Here is a 21,473-nt window from a genome sequence, read left to right as displayed (position 1 = left end):
CAGAAAATATGTACTGAAAGTTCACCTTGTGCTCGTGCACACCGGAAACCCAAAGGCTCGTTGATCAGAGAAGCTGCAAGGTGTTTATCAAGCAGACCCAGTTACCTCGGGACAGACCTCTGACAGATTGCACCCAATGCTCTGGGAACACCTCAGCACAGCCCACCGTCTGCCCTGCATCCAGGTGGTGCTGCTGGAAGACTTCAGCTGGAGCCAGCCCCCAAAGCACATTCGACACTTCACCCTCAGGCCCCTTCCCAACACCCCTGCACTGGCTGGTGGGAAGCATCCCTTCCTGAAGAGCCCCACTATGGCTCTCAGGAGCCAGTTCCTCAGGGCTCCAGCACAAACCATCTCCTCGGGATCCACCAGGATGCCCCAACATGGCCCAGGCCCACTTTGCTCTGCTTTCTCAAAGTCAGCCAGGCTTAGGGACAAACTCTGGGAAGATTTTAGGAATAATGTGGGAAACCAAAGGCTTCAAGAGATTCACCGTAAAAGCCAGATCCTCTGTAGGTGTTCTGCTTCTTACCAAGGGGTTTTGCGGTAGTGCTCATCCATCTGCGTGGGGAGTTTGGAGTGGGGCAGCACCCCAGTGGCATTGGTTCTGCTGAACGTTATTTGTTTCCCTTCTCCTTGTTTACATGTCCCTGGAGCTGTGCTTATCCATGAGGCTAAGGAAAAATAAGTGGGTGTCCTTAACTCCCTCTGCAAGGGGACTTGGACCCTCCAGGGATGATGCTGAGCACCCAAATTAGGCTTCTGCAGTGGACTGCCCTTTGAAGACCCCTCTAGGGTCATAAAGCAGTGGGTCAGCACTGCCTGGACTCAGCTTCCTTCTGCCCATTCCCTCTCCCTGCTCCAGAGAGCCCAAGAGGGACACAGAAGCATGTAGAGGACATACAGGGGAACCCCCCTCCCTGATCCAGCCCTGAGAGGGCTGAGCCTTTGACCTTCCCTGCCAGGAGCAGGCGGTGGGTGGCAGCGAAGGGTGTTTCCAGCCACTGTGCTGGCTGCTCTCGCCACTCTGCAGAACATGGCAGGACTCTCTTAGCAAGGCTTGGGCCCCTGGACACTGCCCAGGCTCTCACAAGACCTCCCGTGTTACCAGTGACACGCTGTTAGCTGAGACCAGCTCTTCAGCCCGGACATCCCTGTGAGCAAACGGTGAGCAAAGCTCCCTGCCCTCTCTGCCTGTGGCTGGGATGCTGTCCCCATCTCCGTCCTGAGGATGGGTGGGAAGTTTGCCCTGTTACCCTTGGATGACTGGGGTAGTGGGGAGGCCAAGTGTCCCTCCCAGCTTTGCCTGTGGCTGGTCATAGGGAGTGTTCACGTGCCCAGGCAGGGCTGGGCAGCACCTCCAGCAGCGAAACAGAAACCAGCGGCTGAGGGAGATGTGCTGCCACACTACAAACCTCTGAGCAGGTGGGTTCAGCTGGTTCAGGCATGCGTATGCTGGGGCACAAACCTCCCTGGCACGTGAGGCCAAGCGTAGAAACCTCCCCAGCGCTCGCAGTAGGGAGCCCCACTGCTGTGCTTTCAGGGCACGAATCTCCAGCAGACAACTCCAGAGCCAAAACCCAAAGCCTGATGGAGGCGAGGGGCTGTCTTCCTTTGAACCCCCACCCTTTGTAGCTTACTTCAGCAGCAAGGGACAGGAAACTGCTTCGGTCAGCCTGGAAGTCAAAACTAAACTAAACAGCCCCAATTGCATTTTGCATAGTGCTTTGTTACAATGAACAGCTTGCAGGAAAGCTGCAGCTCCAGCTGACGTACGGGAATGGTTTAGTGAACACATTAGAACAAGAAGGCAACCTGAGAAAAGGCAAAGGTGCTTGCAAGCAATTCCAACAGAGAAGAAATTATGTTTTTCCTGATTGCAATGATTTGTTGCAATTTATTTTTGCTGCCTGCTGTACAACCACCCCCCTTCTCCATATAGAAATAAAAGCCCACCACCTTCCATGGACTGCAGCCCAGCTCCAGCACAGCCACACTCCTCAGCACTGGCCACAGGAGCCATCCTAGCAGAGATGACCAAAATTAGCAGCATGTTTGGGTAACTCAAAGCACAGCTCAAACAGGGAACAAAATGCACCAAAAAACCCCCAACCAAAAACTCCTGTGGCACCTGCAGATTGCAACAGCTGAAGCCTGAGTACAGGTACAGAAGCCTGCATGGTTTCCAGTACTAGCTATCGCTCCAGAAACAGGTCCCTGAGTTGGCTTTTGTGGCTGCCCTGCAGCTTTCCCACCACCCCGGGCACAGGCAGGGGCAGTAGGTGCAAGGCCAGCCTCCCTCAGCCCCACCTCCAGGGAGCTCCGACTTCTCTGTTTGTCACCACTGAATGATGTCCGGAGAGCAGCTGAGCTGAGAGGAGTACAGGGATTTTTCGCTGTAGACTGCTTGGCCGGTCAGATGCCAAACTCAAGCTGGTTTCAGCCCCACAGCATTGAGAGGGACTGCAGTGCTGCAGGAAAAATGAATCGCACGTGTTTTGACATGAGCGAAGCTCCAGTCCGGGATGAGAAGCAAGGAAGCACGTTTCCAGTGAGCCAAATGGGCCCCACGGCCGGCCGGCTGCCTCTGGCAGTGAGCTTGTCACCGCCACGCTGTTGGCTGCAAGGCTGTGGCTGACAGCCTCCCCTCTCCTCGCGCTGCCACCAAAGCACTGGGCTGCATTTCATTAGTCTGTGGTGGCATCACCGTGCTCGCCAGTACCTCCACATTGTTCTCCAGCTTCTCACGGACCTTCAGGTACCGGCCTGCTGTAAAAAGGCCAGAGTGATTTCATTTGCACTGTCTCGAGTGCAGAATGTTATGAATTTCCATGGCCTTATTAAAGACATGATGTGGGAGAGAGAGCTGACAGGCAGATTTGGCCCATGCCCATCCTCTCCTGGCTGGCATCTGGGCATGATGCCTCAGCTGTCCTGCCAAAGCCTGGAGATGCAACAGGGGAGCAACGCAGTGGGTGGGGAAGGAGAGGAAGGGTAGGATGAGGGGCTGCTGCAGATGCAGAGTTGGGGAGTTGGAGAGGGACTGCCAGCAGCCCTGTGCCATACCCTCCACCCCCACCCCCCAAGGGACTTGTGAGCAAAGTCCATTGATTCCCTTCCAAAGGGATGGTCCTCCCCACAGCTTGCAGGGCTCCCCCTGTAACAGCCCCACCAAATTCTGAGCCTTTGGGGGCTCAGAAGCTCTGGCTGGAAGGACAAGTTGCACCAGCACAGGCTGCCACAGGAAGGTAGATGCTGTGGGGGGTGAATGGTACTACCAAGGCAGGCAGACATAATTGCCCACCAAGACCTCTTTCCCTATTTCCCATCTCAGCAAAAGCACCCATAAGGGAGGTCCTGCCCACTGCCATAGTCCATGGGAAGGCTGCCCATCCACCCCCAGGGAACATCTCCTGGCCAGCACAGCTCCCCAGCACACACTTGCCTTCCCTTTCCATGCTGCCCCCACAGCACTGCAGAGGGCTGGACCACCAGAGGATGCAGGCAGGTTTTCAAGGGATTGTGCAGAAATATAACATCTTCCATCACCCAGCCTAAAAACGCACATTAGAGGCTGAGGGCAGATACAGCTTTACACCCCCTAATAATCTTGTCTATAAGCTAGATAACTAGGACTGTAAATCCCTGGTAATAATCACAGCCACCATGCCTGCAAGCTCTCCCCCAGACCATTCATTTGGCTTGATGATGCTTTAAAGAGACATCTAATGAGGATAATCTGATTCTTCAAATCTCCTCTGCTTTTGGGCAGCAGAGCAATTCAGTCCCCCTCAAACTCCTCCTTCCTCCATGACTGTCTTTATTTCCCCTTCTCATATGAATCACTCTGGGGTTTCCTTTGCTTTTTGCATTACTATTTTGATTCTTTGATATGACCACTGCAATCAAGATTCTCTCCCTTTAGAACCTAATTAGCATGAAATCAGACTCTCTTTTTACTCATAGTCTCATAACAGGATGCTGGCCTATGCTTCAGCTCTCACTCGGGTGCAGGGAACATTGCAGCCAGCTTAAAAAATTCCCTCTTTACCTGATTCAATCAGAACCACTTACGGGAGATCCACACACATTTCAAGCTTGGCAAGAGTCAAGCTTTGGGAGGGGGGGGAAGGTCTCAATCACACTCAGCTTTCAGCACAGAGCAGATGGCGAACATACTGACTATATAATTTATAGGACGCCATCACTACGTATTAGTCCCATGCAGTGTCTGAGCTCAGCCAAACCACAGCTCATGCAGACGCAGAGGGGACTCACGCAGGTGATGCTCCACATGCAACCTGGGCAACAGGAAAGAGCCAGGTTTCGGAGAAAGCACATGCTTCACATTTCACCTCCTTCATAACACAGAGCAGAGGACGTGGTGCAGCAGCCCTCACCCTGGAGGGGTTTTCTCTTCCCTGCGGGCTGGGCAAACACTTCCCAGCCCGCAAACTTGTGTTCAAACTGGGTCAGTATTATGCAACATCTGCGCACAAGCAACTCCCCTTCCCTTCCCCAGAAGCAGCTCACGCAGCAGCACAATGGATGCCAGGGCTGCCCAAGGCCAGGTGCTGGGGTTTGTTTGCACTTCTGCAGGGCTGCGTGCTGGCACAGCCTGGTGTGCAGCTTGCTGGGGGTCACAAAGCCTCAGAGGGACATGCACCACCACTGCAGCTCTATTGCCACAGTGCCCCTGCCTTTCACCCAGACACGCACACGGGGATGCCAGGGAGGCTTGAAGGACCTATAGGTGAAGAAGGAGAATCACTCAGGATGGCCAAGTGAGGTTTTAAGAGAGGAAAAGATCAAAAGAGACCACCAGGTAGTAAAACCACTCCCTGTAGAGCAAGGTGAAGGCAGCTCCAGCCCCATCTCTAAGGTAGCAGAGCATTTCCAGCCCTCTGCATGGCTAAAAAGGAGCTGGAGGCAAGTGTGCATGACCCAGCCTTTGCAAGTACCCAGTATGCAGGCACAGAGTGACACTGCGCTGTCCTAGGGCTTCCCCAGCTCCAATGGCTTTGATCCTCTGCTGCTCAGCATAACAGCATGAGGTACTGAGTCACCCCCCAGACCCACGGGGGGAACGAGGATTAATTAGTTGATGCTGGCACGTTGCTTTGAAGAGAGGTGCTCCACTGCAGCATGAACCACAGGTTGTTACGTACCAGGCGGAGTCAAATGCAACCCTGGCTTCACATCTGTCATCTCTGGAAGAACAAGAAAAGAAAACAAGGGCAGGAGGGTGTGTTGTAGCAAAAAAGAACATTCACAGTGGGGTGATGCCCATGCTGATGTCAAGCCCAGGAGAGCAACCAGCACAGAAGTTCAGGAGAGCTTTGAGATGACCAGCGCAAACAGCAATAGTACCTCAAGGACTGCTGACCCTCAGCGAACACCCAAAGCATTTTGCCAACCCAAGCGCTGCAGCAACATAGCCGGTAGGGCAGCAGTAAGGCAGGCCCAGTGCAGCACGGCATCGTCACCCCGTCACCGCGGGGTGGGCACACAGTGGGACCAGAGAGCTTCCACGGGAACACAGGAAAGGAAAACACCCATACTGCCAGAAAACAGGGAAAGCCTCCTTAGCGTGTTTAATGTTAGCTGGACTTTTTAGGTCTTTCCAAATGGTCACCAGTGTGCCCCTGCATGCAGACCACTCTAGAGCAGGGGTGCTTCAGCCAGCCCTGGCACAGGTCGCTGTAGTGCCGATCCAGAGGACAGAGCAGCCCCTGCACACCAGGGCCAGGTTTCCCAAGGGGAGGTGACTTCTCTCTTTGTTTTTGTCCTCGCCTCACCTCAGTGCTCCTTCCCGTGACATGCAGAGCCCACTGGGCTCTCGCACCCAGCCCGCGGCTGCACCTGGGCCGGCGGCGGGGAGTCAGCCTGTGTGTATGTAAAACATGGGCTCTTTCACACACCACTGACTTCCCTCAGCAGAGGAGGCAGCGGGGTGAGGGGATGGGCACAGCGCCTTTCCTGGCTCCTCACAAAACACCCCACCACACGACGAGCTTCAGGGGGATAAGGGATGTCAGCATCACCACATGTGTCAGCTCCCTGAGGAGCCATCCCTGGCAAGGGAAATATGGCCCAGCACAGGCCAGGAGCCCACACTACCCAGCTGCCAGGGAGTCACAACACTCCTGAGTCCCCTGCGCACAACCTGTCTCACACACTGGTTCTTCACAGCCAAGACAGCACCTCCTGCACAGAGCTGACCCGAGGGGATGCCATCCTGCCTAGCATCGCTGCACCATATTTAGTATTTAACGGCAAGGAAGATACCCAGAGACACTGATTTGTCCCACTGGCCAATTCAACGATACTTGAACTGTGCAGGGAATTTCAGCGTTTCAGAGGGTGGTTTTGTTCCACTTCACAACAAAACCCAGCTGTGCCGCAGCTCTTCACGAGCAGGATTGCAGCCCAGTTTCAGGCAGCCTGCCTGCAGCGGAGTCAGGCAGGTAAACAGCACAAAACACAGCCAACCTCAGGAGGTGCCTGGCAGGCAGGTCCCACCAAACCCTCCTCCCCCAGAACTTCTGTAAAAATCAAACTGCTAATTAGGAAAAAATGGTTTATTCTGAACGTCTCCAGCCAATTTGTGACCCCAAAGCAATGTCAATTTGCCCTCATCACACCCCTCCAGCAGAGGCAGCTTCTGCTGTAGAGGCAGAGCCAGTGAGACACAGTGAATTTTAACACACGTGCCCAGGGTCATACAAGAAATCAGTCACAGAGGTGAAATGAGCCCAGCGTTTCTGGCTCCCAGCTCTGGGCTGTGCCAGCTATTGCTTTCTCTTGCATATAAATCACTTTTCCCCACCAGTGAAGGACAGCTGGTCACTGAATGGAAAGTAGCAGTTGTTCAGCAGCCCACAGCAACACGGCACATCAGCTTAGGGTGGGAAGTGGAGAATACTCAGTGTGCAGAGGAGACTGCCAGGGGATCTGGGCCAGCCGAACAGAGATAGAGCAGCTGGAATCTGGCACGAGCAAAGCCCAGTCCTCCTGCAAAACCAAGACAAGTTAAAAATCCCACAGAAGAAAGTATCTCCCTTGCTTTTGCCAGCAGATCAGGTACCTCTGCCACAGCTCTGCAGGTCAGCGCCAGGCAGCAGCAGAGCAGGAGTCCCTTTTTGTCCCCTGCTGTTGCAGACAGTTGTCATGATGAGAGCTACCAAGCAGCTCTCCCAGCTGCTTAGCACAGCATGACCACTGCTGCTTTGCACAACCACTGACCTAACCCAGCCAGCCCCTTCAAACTACAGGTCTTGGCAAGCAGAGACATCCAGTTCTAACCAGTCCTTAAAGCAAATATTAGAGGTGGCCTTGAACCTAAACCTCTACAACCAGGGTTAGATTTATCTCTGGTCTTTGTTCCAGGACAGAGAGGTCTTTTACTATAGGTATCATACCAGTACACAGAAACGAGCACATCATATCTTACCACACTTAAAAGATGGTCTGATTTAATCGCTGGCGTTGCAAAGCCAGCAAAAAAACCCTTGCCTTGGAAAACCTGGGCTAGCAGAGAGCTGTGATCCCAACAGGTAATACCAACCAAGCTGATTTGTGCTGAAATCTCTCACAGAGCACCTCCATGAGCAGCTCGACTAGCAAGATGAGGATACAGTCTTCAACAAGGGACTGGGCTGAAGGCAAAATCCTGTGGGTCAACCTGCCATAGCAGAAGAGACCCTATTAAAGCCTCATTCAGTTTCACCCAAGAACCCCACTACATGACCAGAGCTTACACCAGTGCAACTGGTATAAGGTCTTCCATACTAATTAAACTGCTTTTACACTGATTTTGCTGACATACAAAGACATATCCACAAACAGAGACAGTCAAACCAGCAACTCTTATGGGTACTTTTGCCACAAAGAGGGGAATTTCTCTTTGTAAATCTCCACAGGGATAGCAAACAGAGAACAGAGAGAGGAAGATAAAGCAAGTAACTCCAAAAATATTTCTGTTAGTTTAGATTTCAGCCAGCTTGGCAAGCTCTTTCATAATGTTTAAATACAACAGAACCTGAGTCACTAGCCTTTATTTAGCTTCAGGCCTTCCATGCCTCTGATCCCAATCCAAGTTACTACTTTCACAAGACCTGTATCAAACATTAGCCCTGGCTACTCCATCCAGATGAAAGATACCCTTGGCTGCTTTGTCTTCTCTAGTAGGGGCAGCATTATGGCCTGTCTAAACTAATAGCTGACAGTTCCTCGAGGTATTTACATAGTTGAAGCTGTAGCTTTAGATGTGTCCCAACTACTTTTGGTTGTAAAACATGATGGACCTGAGACACAGTGTCATATTCTTAGATACGCTCCACTTCCTCTGCCAGTTCTAGTAAAGACTTTGTCCAAAGAGTAAGAAAAATATTTGCCCCAAGGTGAAGCAAGATGCTGCTCTTAAGGAACTAGATTTTATTTTGTACCAGCTGGGATTTGGCCACTTGTAGGAAGCACAAACAGCATCATTCTTCTTTGAAAGTAGTAGAAGGAAAGAAATACTACATCTGGAACACTGTGGTGGAAAAAAACAACAACAAGAACCACCCTATGTTTGAAGGTGCAAGAATGGACAGTAGCACGTGTGGGTTGCTGCAAAGCACTCTGGGTGAACCAAAGAAAGTTTCATTTTCACCAGCTAAGAAAGCACAGCAAAAATTACTCAAGGCCAAAGGGATTTTACCCAAGTCCAATAATTATTAGAGGCAACTGGAGAGTGACCTAAGAGACGGAAGAGGCTCTGTACCTTACAGCAGTTGTGGAGGACACAAGACTGGCTGATTTCACGCCGCAGCCCTTCCTTCCCTCCCCCAGACTGCACCTGCACATCAAAAGCAAATCGAAACCAGTCTATTCTAAACCATGGTCTCATTTATTTTGAGGGACCCAAAGCCGGAATGAGGCAGAGACAGCATAACCAACAGAGAAACTTGTTTCTCAGCATGAATGCCCCGCTCTGGTGGCAAAGTCCTAGCTAGTACCTTCAGGATCACAAAGCTAGCTGAAAGTAGGGCATGCTCGTTAAGCCTCCAATCCTTCTTACATGGCCATCAGAGTTTACACATGTCTTTCTCCTTTGAGTTTTAGCCAGAGTCCAGCCCTTTTGGGCACCAAAACACAGCTGAATGGTTTAGCTCCTTTTGTTCCAGCTGACAAACAACCCAGCCCTCCCCCACCAGCAACAATACAACCGGAGCTAGGATTTGTGTGTCCTCTGAGCAAGGATACAGGCTTTGTGCCTTGCTGAGCCGTCTTTGCAAGGACTGCCAACACTCACAGCTGATTAAGCCTGCAGTGCTGCTTTCTGCGTTTTCCTGCTCACACAGATGTCAGAAACAAGCTAAGCGGAACAGCACACACAGCTAGAGCTCTGCACCTAGGAACATTAAAGCAGGCTATTAAGGATTAAATAAATTAAACCAGAGGGGAGCTTAACACATTCTCTCTAGGCTTCATTTCCACCTGGCATGCAATTCTCGGTGTATTCTGGAAGGTGGCTCAGCTCGGTGGGCAGGAAGGATTGCATTTGGAAAGCTTTTGCCACCACCACGTGGCTGACAGCGCACCTGCAGCCCCGCAGCTAACGTGAAGCTCAAACTGCCAGCAAGGGCCAGCCCCGCTGCCAGGGCAAACTGGCACAAGCCATCACAGGTTTTACAGCCAGTGCCACACACCTAAACAAAGGACATACAACTAATTATTCAATATTATACATTTTATTAACTTAGAACTCCAAAACATGCTATCGACTTGCAGTAAGAATAAGGCACGAATTACTGCCAGTAAGAACCTGTTAGTTACGGGATTAGACACAGTGTATGCCCAGCTTGGAGGAGACGTGTTTTCTGTATGTTGCCATAGTCCAGTCCACTGTGTTTCACCTGTGGTCAGCCCCAGAGGCTGGGTTGCAAGGGTTATCCCGGGCTTGATAGATTGAGCCTTTTTCTTTGAAGATCTAAAAGAAAGCTAAAAGTGCTAGATTATCTTGTTTAGTCCCTTCCTACTCAATTAAGTATTAGGCATGATCTCTGGGCAGATGCTCCCACAGCTGGAACACTAACTGCCAACTGCACTCTATCTAGAAGCTGAAGGACTGCCTGCCTTCCCCATGATTCTCTTGGTGGGGAGACAAAACGAGGCAGCAAGGTTTCACATTATTCCAAGGTGCTGTATTTCCACTGAAAGGAAGCAGAAGCCTGCTGCCTCTTCTCTAGCATTCTGGGGACACTCAACGATGACGTGCAGCATTAACGATAGCGGCCTGTTCTTCCAGCATTCTCTCAGTAAACACACAGCTCCTGGACACTGGGAAAGTAGGTGAAACTCAAACTTGACCATGAAATAGGATTCAGATGCAATAACAGATAGGAATCCCCAATTCAAACCGCCTCCTCCCCTGCCCCAGCATATTATCCACTAAACAGGAATCAAGCTTTTCTTGAGAGATTAGCAACTAGGAACAGCTCTGGATGAGTGGTCATGACAAGCCAGGCAAAAAAACTTCCCAAAGTCATTCCAACAACAGCAGCTTGAACACCTGAAGTTAAAAAAACCAAACCCTGATGAATATGGCTGAATTCTTACAATGAGAAGCTAGTTATCATCAGAGTTCCTCATCAGTAAGCCAAAGGACAAGGCAGAAACTCCAGTTATGTGACCAGCACAGATCTGTAACATCCGGAGAAGTCGCTGAGCAGTGGCAACTCGTATCCCTTCCAACTGGAAACAAAACAGGGAAATTATTTAATCAATAGAAAAGAATAAAAACAGTGCTAAGCTGTGATAAAAGAAAGAACCAGAGCAGGCATTAGGTATATGCTTCAGAGTGGCTAGCTACAGAAAACCCCAAACAGGTCCATTTGCCCATTTACTCCCCTAATGTTAAAGGGGGTAGAGCAGTGTCAGCTGAAAACTCAGAAGGGCTTGCCAAAAGCACAGATACTACCTGCTGGCAGGGAAGCAGTCTCTGACAGTGGAATGATGAGAACGTGGAAAAGCGAAGTGTGCTACCGCTGAATGCCAAAGTCTCCCTCCAGCTTTTCAGACCAAGCAGGTAATTGGAAAGAGTGGCATATCAGATGGCAAAAGAATCTGTGCAGCAACAAAGCCTGGCTAACAGGAAGCATTACGCAAGCAAGAGAGTTACATGGCAAATAACAGCTCAAGGGCTCCCAGAAAAAAAAAAATGCCTCAAGGAACAAGCGTACCAAGGCTTTGCATATCAGAGAAGTATTTGTTAATTTAGACTTGGCTTCCTGAGGCTTTGCAGTAGCACAGGAAGGAGCAGGTAATCCAGAAGACTCATTTCTAAGGACAGTCAGACTACTGTACCTCTACTGTTCTGGCAGAAAGAGTATGGTCTCTGACACTTGCAGTAGCATGTGTACATATTTTTATTGCTAACATAATGCTGCTCCTAAGGTTCAGAGAGCAGTGGAACTCACAAATCCCTTCAGACACCAAATAAGCACCTTACCTCCAGCTCACAGAATAGCACAGGACTGCAGTAGGCTTCTCCCAGTTTCCAGACGGCACTGATCTCTACGCTGCAGGAATTCACCCTGCCAACTACAGAAAAAGTTTTCCCACGTTACATGCTCCACAATCAACATTCAATGAATAAAAGTACCAGGAAATTCCACGTCCACAAAATGATCCAGAGCTAATTTTGAGTGTGCCATACATTTTGGCTAAGGGATTAGTACACTATCAGCACAGGCAGAATCTTCCCCTCACTGACTGAAAGCCCTCCTGGCTCATGTAGTATCACAGAGTGGTCATATGTCTGAGGAATTCACTCAGTCAGGGCAGCTGTAGCATGAGGCAGCACTAAGACTCCTTCTCACCCCAGAATTAGGCCTCCTGAGCCATAAATTCCAGGGACACAGGAACTCTGTTCCAACACTGAGCAGTAACTGTCTGGCCCCTCCAGGTTCTCAGAGCTGAAATAAGGAGGGTACGCAGGAAAGCACCCTCTCCACTCCAGGCTGGGATGGGGCAGGGCAGGGCAGAGAAAGATTAGAGGCACAACAGGGCCAGACAGTACACAGCAGGGATGCCAGTCTTCTATTAAAACTATACTTAATAGTTTATTAGCTCATCCATTTAGATTCATTTTATTACCACAGTATTATATGCTCCTTGCTGCTCATTAAGATTATCATTAAGACAGATCTGCAAGAAGAAATAGAAGAGACTTCTGCAGTGCCACAGGGGGAAAAAATAAAATAAAAATCAATAACACAAATTATATTCAGGGATTAGGGACAGAAAAGAAAGGTCTGATTGGCAAAACCAAAAAGGATAGAGCAACTGAGCATGAGAGAAGAGAACCATGTTTTACCTAACAAAACAATAAAAAAGGTAGATGAGTTAAGATACAATTTAAACAAAGCTTTTGACAAAGCCACTGGTTTCTTGTTTTGTTAAATCACTGCCCTGTTTTAAAGGACAGCAACAGTGAGCTGTGCTGCTCAGAGAGGAGGAAGAGGACAGATGCCATACATACCCCCAGTGACAAGAAAGCACACTTTCCCCAGGAAGAAGCTGGCATCCACATAAGCTAGGGAAGCTTCGACATTCTCCAAGCTGTCAGAAAAGCACAGGCAATCCATTTGGACAGGGAGGTAAAACAAGTGCAGCATAAGGACAAAGGGAATAACTTTCAGAAGCACAATTAGAAAACCAATGACGTTAACATCTGCTGATCTGTGAGCTGGCAGAGTTATGCTCTGTGCTAAAAGCATGACATTAGAGACCTCTAATACCCACAGCTGTTTAATAATATATAACATATCCTTTCTACCCAGGACTCAGTTAGACTTAGTTTGAATGGTGTCCTCCATAATTTGTGGACACTAAGCATCCAAATTCATTAACATCCAATGAAACTTCAGCACTACTCTGGCTCTTTCAGAAGAGCTAGCCCACACATTTCCGCAGCACCATCTGTGCTGTAAGTATGCAGCTGGCCCTGTCATTTTTGGTAAATGAGAACCCAGGATAGTCAAGTCACAAGTTAAGTAAGTAATAAAATGCTGACTTTTGTTCCTTAGCAAGTCTTTACTTATGGCCTGGGGACACAAATACCATTTCTACAAAGATAAGCACAAGATGAAAGAAAAGGGATCAACCCTGCAGACCTTTCTCTTTTGCCTAGAGACATTGATAGTGCTGATCCCAGTTGCCAAGCAGTATCAGTGAACTGGGGACACAGATGCAGTAACTGGCTGGTTATTAGGTAGCACTGCCCAGTGCACAACAGCCGTCTGCATATTACAGACCTTAACAGCACCACCACCATTCCCATCTCATTTTAGAGACGGCGTCTTTCCAAAGTTCAGTTCATATCATCCTGTATGTGGATCCCAGAATAAATTCTACCTCCTTTACTATGGCAACTTAATGCATAACAGGCATGTTATTGGAGAGCGCAGTTCAGTTCTAATCCACTGCTGGACGCCAGAAAGCTACTGTATGTATTACCAATCTGTTCCACCACAGCAAGTCTTGGGTTTGAAAACCACTATTCAGCAATTCTGACATAGTAAACATTTAGATTTAGCCATCAGTTCAAGAAAGAATATCAGTTCCCCTTCTCGTATTTTTGCTCTTCTTTTACCTGTATTTACTCTTAATGTCAATCATAAACACAATCAGATCTATCCTGGGCCGAAGGTGATCCCTCTCTGAAGGTAATGGGAGTGATGTAGCAAGGTGACTGAAAGAAAATAAATTTGCCAGTTTAACCAAACAGCTTGGCAAGGCAGTATCCACTTAACCATAACCACATAACTATTGCAGTTCACCATGTAGCAAGCTATTAGGAAGCCCACTAGTTACTAAATACGTAGGCACTAAAGAGACACTGTGATTCTTTAAGTAGTATTCTCATATCTTAGGCATACTCATAGCTGCTGACAGCCACAATGATACTTGCCAGTCAAGGTTGTTTATAAAGGAAAGCTTGTTAGAGCACAAGACTCACAGAAACCTTTTCTCCACAGAGATGTTTGACAGTAATTCTATTAATTGTTAAGAAGAGTCCTTTCTAACAAAGTGAACCACAATGCTTTACTGTATATTAGGCTGCCAAGTTTCAGTTAAAATGCATCAGTGCTTTCCTGTCACATTCCAGAGATACTGCTCATACGATCACACAGGAGAGGGTACCTGCTCAGGCATCCATGTTCCAGAAAGATGTGTTGTATTTGCAAAACCTTAAACGAGAAATTTATCACTAGTATAGCTTTATAGATGAAGTTATAACTCAGAAAGAGTGTCTGTTACACTATTACACTATTTTTATCCCTTTCACTGTGTCTGGAGTTACCAGGTAGTTTAGGTGTCCTTCTACACAATACCACCACTGCCGATACAGCTGTTGGAGGAAAAATTGCAGCATGGGCATTTTTTGTGTCTCTTCCCACTACGGGGAGGGGGTGGGGGGGAACTTTGAGTAGCACATATCTGGGCCTTCCACAGGGAAGAGTATTATCAGCACCCTATTTTTGGAAGATCACCTGAAAGATAGATTGAACAAACAAAAACTCCAGAATTTCAGCATCTCTCACAATCCACTTCCTCTCTGGAAACCATGAAAGAAACTCCTTGTGGAATATTACTTCTAGCAATTAAATCTTAAGGACTTAACAGTTTTCCCCAGCAGCCACAGACCATGGTACACATTCCTTTCTATTAATTATATGCGGTTTGCTGTTTTGTCTGCCAGTCTCCAAATAAAGGTGCTTTGTTTCCTATAAATAAGGGAGGTATGATTTAACAAAAACATTCTGAAACTAGAACAAGATATGAGCAAAGCACGCTTGAAAGACACACTGCCACACAAACAAGCCTATAAATTTAAGGTGAAATTTAGAGAGAAGCTGTGGTGAAAGGAAAGCATCAGATCTCATTGTCTGGGGGGAAAAAACACCGAAACCCAAAAAAAACCCTCAACCCCCCCCAAACCTCCACAATTTGGAATGTTACTATATTTAAACCAATATCACTAGATGATGGCAGCAGCCTCCAGATGTGCACTGCAGAAGGCTTTTCTTTCCTCGTAGGAAGAAACACAAAAATGCCAGCCTTGCAATTCTTCTCTCAACAACTGTATCTCACAGATAGATTTGCCAGACAAGATACCATATTTCTTTGCAATGTGTAAAATCCCAAAACACCACAGTGGGGGGAAAAACCCACCCTGTTACAGACTTCTGCTTTCCTAGTGATACTAGCGCAGGGACTTGTCTTGCTCTGTAGCACAAGCATAAGTTTCTGTGCCTTTAGGTAGTTACCCAGCTGTACTGCCAGTAGCCAACTAGTTACGGCATTCCACAGCTCAGCAGAAGCTGCAGGATTCACAAAGAAAGCTGGATACTTAATTTACTATTAGTTGGCACAAACATCCAAGATGCCATAACCAGAGCAGTACAATCACTCTAACTGACTAGTAGAACATTATTTCAGGTTTGCCTTTACTGCATAGCCTTGGACTGCAGTAGCAAAATACCTTCTGAAAAAAAATCCCCAACTAAAAAAAAAACCAACACAAACTCTTCTGAAGAGTTGAATAAACTCATTTGGTCATTTGGTTTTGGCAAGAGAGCTGTCAAGGACATTATGTTGTAAAAAGTTAGTTAACCAAGCTTTTAAGGTAGAACTTGTTATGCAGCTAAAGTTAAGATTTAAAACGCATCTTAAAAGCTTGAGGAGGAAAAGCACATGCATGAACATAAACCAGAAAAGGGCTGCGAAAAGCACGAACAGCAATGGACATTTCCGGGAAAACTTGTTTGATTTCAAGTAGTTGCAAGCATTGTACTTGTCCCATTTATGTTAAATTAGGATGTTTAATTCCTATACACCTGTCCAGCGGGAACAAAATCATCCGTGCTCCTCCCGTGCTCTTGCAATTGAGTGACCAGACACCTGTGCGACACCCACAGGGCAAGGGCACGAGCACAGCCAACACGACGCGCGTGAGAACCGTCCCCAGCCCCGTCCCCCACCGTGCCCAAGCTGCCCGCCCCGCCCCGAGCGCTCTGCCCCCGCGGCCCGTGCGGCAGCGCCGCCCGCAGCCAGCCCCGCTCCCGGAGGAGCGCGCCGTCCCGCTCCCGCTCCCGCGGCGCCTCCCGCGATCCCGGCGCGCGGGCTGCCGGGGCAGAAACTCCGCGTGAGTTAGCGGGGCAGCCGCTGCTTCGGCTCCGTCTCCCGCGCCGGGCGGGCCCGCAGCCGCGCACCCCCGTCCCGCCACTCACATACTGATCTTGAAGCTCTTCTTCTCCAGGAGGAGCGCCTCCGCCAGCCTCTGCTGCAGGCCCTCGTCCGACCCCACCAGCTGCGCCGACAGGAGGGAAAAGCGCGGTCAGAGGGGCAGCCCCGCGGCCCGGGACCGGCCGGGGGAAGCGGCCAGGGCCGGGGGCCGGCCCCGCGCCTACGTTTGCAGATTGCGGCCAGGCGGCCTATCCCCCGGCGCGGGGCGGCGGCAGTTACGGCCGTTGCCGCTGGGGCTCGGCCCGCGGCGGCGGAGGGTGCGGGACAGGCGGGCGCGGCCGCAGGGCCGGGACCCGGGCGGCAGAAGCGGCGGCGGGGGCGCGGCGGCGGACCTACCAGGCAGGCGGCGGAGTTAGGAATCGGGAGCTTGTCGAAGGGCTGCACCACCGACATCCTGGCGGGTGTCGGGAGGCAACACCGCCCGCCGGGATTCAAACCGCCGCCCCGCCCCGTGCTCACGTGAGGCGTCGGGGGCGGGGCTTCCGGCGCGCCTGTGCGTGGGGCGGGGCTTTGTGTGAGGGGCGGGCGGAGGCCCGGCGGCCCCGGGGCAGGGGGGAGGGGTAGCGCCCCGCGCGCTGGCTGAGGGCGGGCGCCCGCGCTACCGGTAGCCGATGGCCGCGGCGCTGCAGAGCGAGCGGGCTCGTGCGGCACGCGGGGGCCGGTCGTGCCCACGGCACCCACCGGCGGCACCGGGCGCTGCTCGCGGGGGTGAGGGAGACGCGGAGGTGGGCGCCGGCCTCCCCTGCTGCCCAGCCCTGGGCTGCTGAGGGCACAGCCCTTGTTTTCAGCGCTGGGCTCTGCCCCTGGTCCCTGGGCTGATGCTCGCTCGTTTGCTCAAGCCTTAACGGTACCAAAGGCTCCAGTAAAATTCCACGGCCTCCTTGCATTGCGGTGTATAACGTGAACTAACGTACGTTAACAACGTGGTATGCTTTGATGTAATAGCTAGGGAAGGGAATTCTAACAGCGCACAGCAGCAGTGCCCAGCTCTGCACACTGAACTGCTCTGTGCCAGGCCTTCTGGCAGCTCCGACAGCCACAACCTCCATGCCACCCTCCTGGGGACCTTGCCCCTCGCCCCCTGGCTGGTGGCCTGTGGCTGGTGGCATCTGCCCAGCCCAGCGCTCCCTGCCCATGGCACAGGCAGGAGGGTGCCCCTGCAGAAGCGCTGCGGTTACGGAGCTAGGCCGAGCTTTTCTCACTCCAAGGTCAGAGCAGGAGGTTGTGCAGTGATGTAAAGCCCTTGTGGCCTGTGGTCTCCTTTGCTGTGTCTCCTTATCCCCAGGTTCAGCTCCAGCTCGGTGGGGAGGGGGATCCAGGACCCCCTCAGCTGCCTGCTGGGGCTGGCTCTCCCTGCCCCTTCAACCGGGGCACCCCCAAATGGCAGGAGAGGTGCCAAGGGGAGGAAGAAGGCCGCCAAAGGATGAAAACTCATCTCCCCCTTTGCAGCAAGCCAGAGAAGGAAGGGGGGGGAGGGGGTTAATGTAAACTGACATCACATGGCTGCCGTGGCTTTTTTGATCTTGACAAAGGCAGACGGTTCTGTTCATTGCCAGCATGAGACAAATTACAGGTGAAGCAGAAGAGATTACAGGATATTTCTGGTTGTTGTTGAGTTCAGCGGGGGGAAGGGAGGATGAATCCAGGGCAGATGTGTCCTAAAGATTGGGAGGCAGGCAGATGCAATAAATAGCAAGCCAGCTCCCAAGTCGGAGGGATGTAGAGAGCAACTGGGACAATGCTTCCTTTGGGCTGCTGAGGGTGTGGAAATATGCTAAAAGCTCTGACACCCACCTAAAAAGTGTTTGTTCTCTTTCTGCCCTCTACTACTCCCTGTTGCCTTCTCTCTGGCCCTACAGAAGGACCTATGTGGCTTCAATGTCTGGCAGGGGACATGCTCACTGTCCCCTGTCACTGCAGGCTTCCTCCTTCTCACAACACTGGTGTCTGTTGAGGTTCAACGGGTCCAAATGAGCTACCACTGATCCCACAGTTATTTTCCCTTGTCCCCAGCAAGTTTCTCGCCCATCCCTTGGCAGACTTCCCTCTGCAGGGCTGACCCCCACCTTCCTGTGGGGACACAGACATTCGCCGTGCTCCCTCCTCTGTGTGCCCCACCTTCACTGCACTCTTTTGCCAGGGGGACACCTGCCCCTTAGCACCTTACTAACAAGGCACCCGTGGGTGCATGGCCCACCTGAGTGTGACTCAGAGAGGGGCGGTGGTAGTACTGGCAGTCCCTGCCTGAAAATCCAGGCTCTGGCAGAGCCAGTTTCCTCCTGGCATGCAAAGCCATTGCCCGACGGCTGGCACAGCAAGGTGTGCCAGGCAGATTCACTTTGCTTTCCTTCCTCTTTGAAATGCAGGCAGGGGTGCTCCATGTGGGGATGCAAAGCCTGCAGAGCAAGCTCAGTTCTGTGGGCAACCTAGGCGGGGGGAGAACAGGAGTCAACGTCCTGCACCCTTGTTGGCTATTTACACATGGGCCAAGGGGTGTAAAGCAGATCTAATGTCAAAGGGTAGCATTTAAAAACTGCTTTCCACGGTAAAGGATGGCATAAAGAGGTGGAGACTCAGACTGGCAATGTCCTGCAGCGCGTGTCTAGATCTGTAGCTCAGCAAGGAGAGGAGAGGAAAGGGATGAGACACGGATGGTGTTGGAGGCTGCGATGTATTTTACATACCACTGCATGACTGTGCCAGGCTGTTTCACCTCTCTCCACCCTGTTTCCAGTTTGCAAAGTGGGAATAAGGAGTTGATCTCCGCTTCCAAGTGATGCAGGAGAGCTGAAACAGGGGTGTCAGTGCACTGGCCCCCAGCGCAGGCAGAAGGGGTGAGAGCAGGGCGTGACACAGAAGGGGGGAGCTCCTGATTTTACTCTGTGGCCCATTGTACATTGGTCTGGTAGCACAAACTATTCCTAAAATAAGAAGCGTAATGTAGCTGATGTGAAGATGCTCTGGTGATGCCAATGAAGGCAGTTAGCATCAGTGAGACTTGGCCTGGCCATCACCAGTGCTCCCTGGGAATGGTGCAGTCACTCCTGCAGCAGGACAGCACTGGCTGCTACAAAAAATGTTATACAGCACACCTTGCCCTCGTGTATCCTTGGCCAATTTGCTGTATGCTTCATTCAGCAGGTTGGTGACTGAATCTTGAGATATTTTGTCTGTTTTCTCTCTTTGTTCTCCCCGAGCAGCCACAGGAGCGAAGGGCACAGGCTTTGGAGATGGCCTTTTCATACACACTGACCCCAGCATGGCCCCAGTTGTCTCAGCGCCCACCCACAGACCTTCTGGCAATGGTGGCTTCATCCCAGCCTCATTCAGCACAAGTTTTGTGAGATGTCACCTGGCCATGCACCACTGGCTCCGGGCTGACCTCTCGCAGCCCTGCCTGGGAAGTGTGCAGAATATAAGCGCATGTGTATTTGATTGCACTTGTTCTCTCACTAATAGACAAGAGTTATATCATTTGCAGCAAGTGCAAATTATTAGAGAAACTAATGACATTTCCACATATGTTGCTGGCAACTTCAGCTTCCTTTGGCAAAGGCTCTCTCCAGCTATTGCTGGACCCAAAGTCAGCTTTTTCAGTTCTGCTCTTTATTTTACCTCATCATGCACATTTCCCTAGCTTTTTGATCAAGTCAACAAAGCTGCTTAAACGAGTTTCCTTATTTGAAGCTGCAGCAGCACCCAGAAGGCAGGTTACTCTGCTTTCCCACCAGAGTATCTGACTGATGCCCTGCCATGCATCCAGAGTGCCTTCTGCATCCTGCAGCAACTCCCTCACCTCCAGCAGCTGAACAGGGAAGTATATCTGTGACTTTTGCTGGAGTTTTGTCCTCTGCTGCAGACCTTGGGGGAGGCTAGTTCAACAAAGTCCATCTTCTCCCATGCCTCCACCTACCTTGGGAGAGTAGTATTTGAGGGATTGGTGTTGCCTTAAAGACAGACAGAGACTTGTGTCTGATCAACTCAGAAGATGCTGATAAAAGCCTAAAGGACACTAAAGAACAGTGAGGAAACATGTTAGGAGAAACTGTAATAACACTTTATCAGGCTTGGGATCGAGCTGAGCTCAGTCCATTGTTCATGCTGTGATTTATTGGCATGCTACAAGCAGGAAGCATGTGCCTGAGGTTGCTCAACCATCTCCCCTTTCTCCAGCCAGGGCTTTTGTCTGAGAAGGGTTTCATGATTTCTGCTCTGGCTGGGTGGGCCACTCACATCAAACCTGACCCCATGCTCACTTTCATCATGCAGATGAATTTGTGGCTGCTCAGAGGTATGGAGGGAGTTAGAGGCTTGGTGGTGGGCAGACATCCTGGAATGACAGCTTCAAGGGGCTTGTGTGTGTACAGCCACCCAGGGACTTCCTCCAAGCCAAGTGAAAGGGACTGGAAGACCCGCAGGCACCAGGCAGAATGATATGCACATGCTTATGCCTGGAAGATGCTGAATGGCACATGGCAGCCTTATTCGTAGTGAAAGCTGAACTGCAGCTGAAACATTTCCATGTGGTTCGAGCTGTACATGGCACATCGATGCCTGGAGCCATCTCGACGCCGCAGCTCTTGTTGGAAACCAAAGGATGTGACGGCACCTGAGAGCCCTATCACAGGCAGCCAGCAGCTGTGGCATTGGAGGCAGGGGGTCTGCAAGCATGTCCCAGCTCTGGCAGCACAAACCCAGTACTCATTTCCTGCTGCCTCCATAGCTGCTTCAAACTCAGCTGGGGGGGAATCTGCTTGAAGCAAGCAAGACTGCCACGTCATGACTTGCACAAGCCCACTGGTGTGGTGGTGGCTGCAGAAGGAGATGATCCCTGCTCCTTGCCGTGCTCTCCCAGTACTTGCATGGCAGGGAAGTGAGCCAGAGGAAAAAATGACCCCGTGAGACAAAACTATTGCTGTTCTGGAGTTTTGGCTGCATGAGCAGCATGCTAGAATTAAGCCTGAGCTTAAACCCAGGGAGAAGTTGCAGCCCGATGGACTCACGCACTGGCTCTGGTGTCATCCCCCTGCCCCAGGGTGATCTTTGACAGATAGCTGGGATGGTTTGCTGTGGTTGGGGGTGGATCTTACATGTTTCGGCACAATGTCCTCAAGGGCACCTGGCCCAGGGTGGCATGTGACTCTGGCACTGACCAGTCTCCTGGAGAAATGAAT

The 21,473-nt window shown here is 50.7% G+C and overlaps 1 protein-coding gene across 3 annotated transcripts; it reads right to left on the bottom strand.

Moving 5' to 3' along the window:
- Positions 1 to 9,718: 9,718 nt before the first annotated feature.
- CENPM (centromere protein M) lies at positions 9,719 to 16,765 on the bottom strand. 3 transcript variants are annotated; one of them, XM_037389921.1, is made up of 7 exons: positions 16,636 to 16,765; positions 16,284 to 16,363; positions 13,643 to 13,741; positions 12,530 to 12,609; positions 11,498 to 11,589; positions 10,580 to 10,740; positions 9,719 to 10,326 (listed from the first exon to the last, which is right to left on the bottom strand). In XM_037389921.1, the coding sequence occupies exons 1-6, from the start codon at positions 16,690 to 16,692 to the stop codon at positions 10,615 to 10,617; spliced, it is 534 nt and encodes a 177-aa protein (XP_037245818.1). In that variant the 5' UTR covers positions 16,693 to 16,765; the 3' UTR covers positions 9,719 to 10,326; positions 10,580 to 10,614. The 3 variants fall into 3 exon arrangements, with proteins under 3 accessions (XP_037245818.1, XP_037245819.1, XP_037245817.1); XM_037389922.1 differs by having other exon boundaries at positions 10,606 to 10,740; XM_037389920.1 differs by having other exon boundaries at positions 9,719 to 10,740.
- Positions 16,766 to 21,473: the final 4,708 nt, after the last annotated feature.

The sequence above is a fragment of the Falco rusticolus genome, chromosome 5 (genome assembly GCF_015220075.1).
Source record: "Falco rusticolus isolate bFalRus1 chromosome 5, bFalRus1.pri, whole genome shotgun sequence".
Lineage (NCBI taxonomy): Eukaryota > Metazoa > Chordata > Aves > Falconiformes > Falconidae > Falco > Falco rusticolus.
Note: the sequence above shows the minus strand (reverse complement) of the source record. Positions and strands in the feature narration are given on the sequence as shown.

Bases quoted from the DNA above. Each gene is read 5' to 3' on its own strand.
- CENPM (XM_037389920.1), bottom strand. From the start codon at position 16,692: ATGTCGGTGGTGCAGCCCTTCGACAAGCTCCCGATTCCTAACTCCGCC. The intron at 12,610-13,642 runs GTAAAAGAAGAG...CTTTTCTGACAG, and splicing joins GACATTAAGAGTAAATACAG to CTTGGAGAATGTCGAAGCTT. The intron at 10,741-11,497 runs GTAAGGTGCTTA...TTTTGTTTCCAG, and splicing joins TGCTATTCTGTGAGCTGGAG to TTGGAAGGGATACGAGTTGC.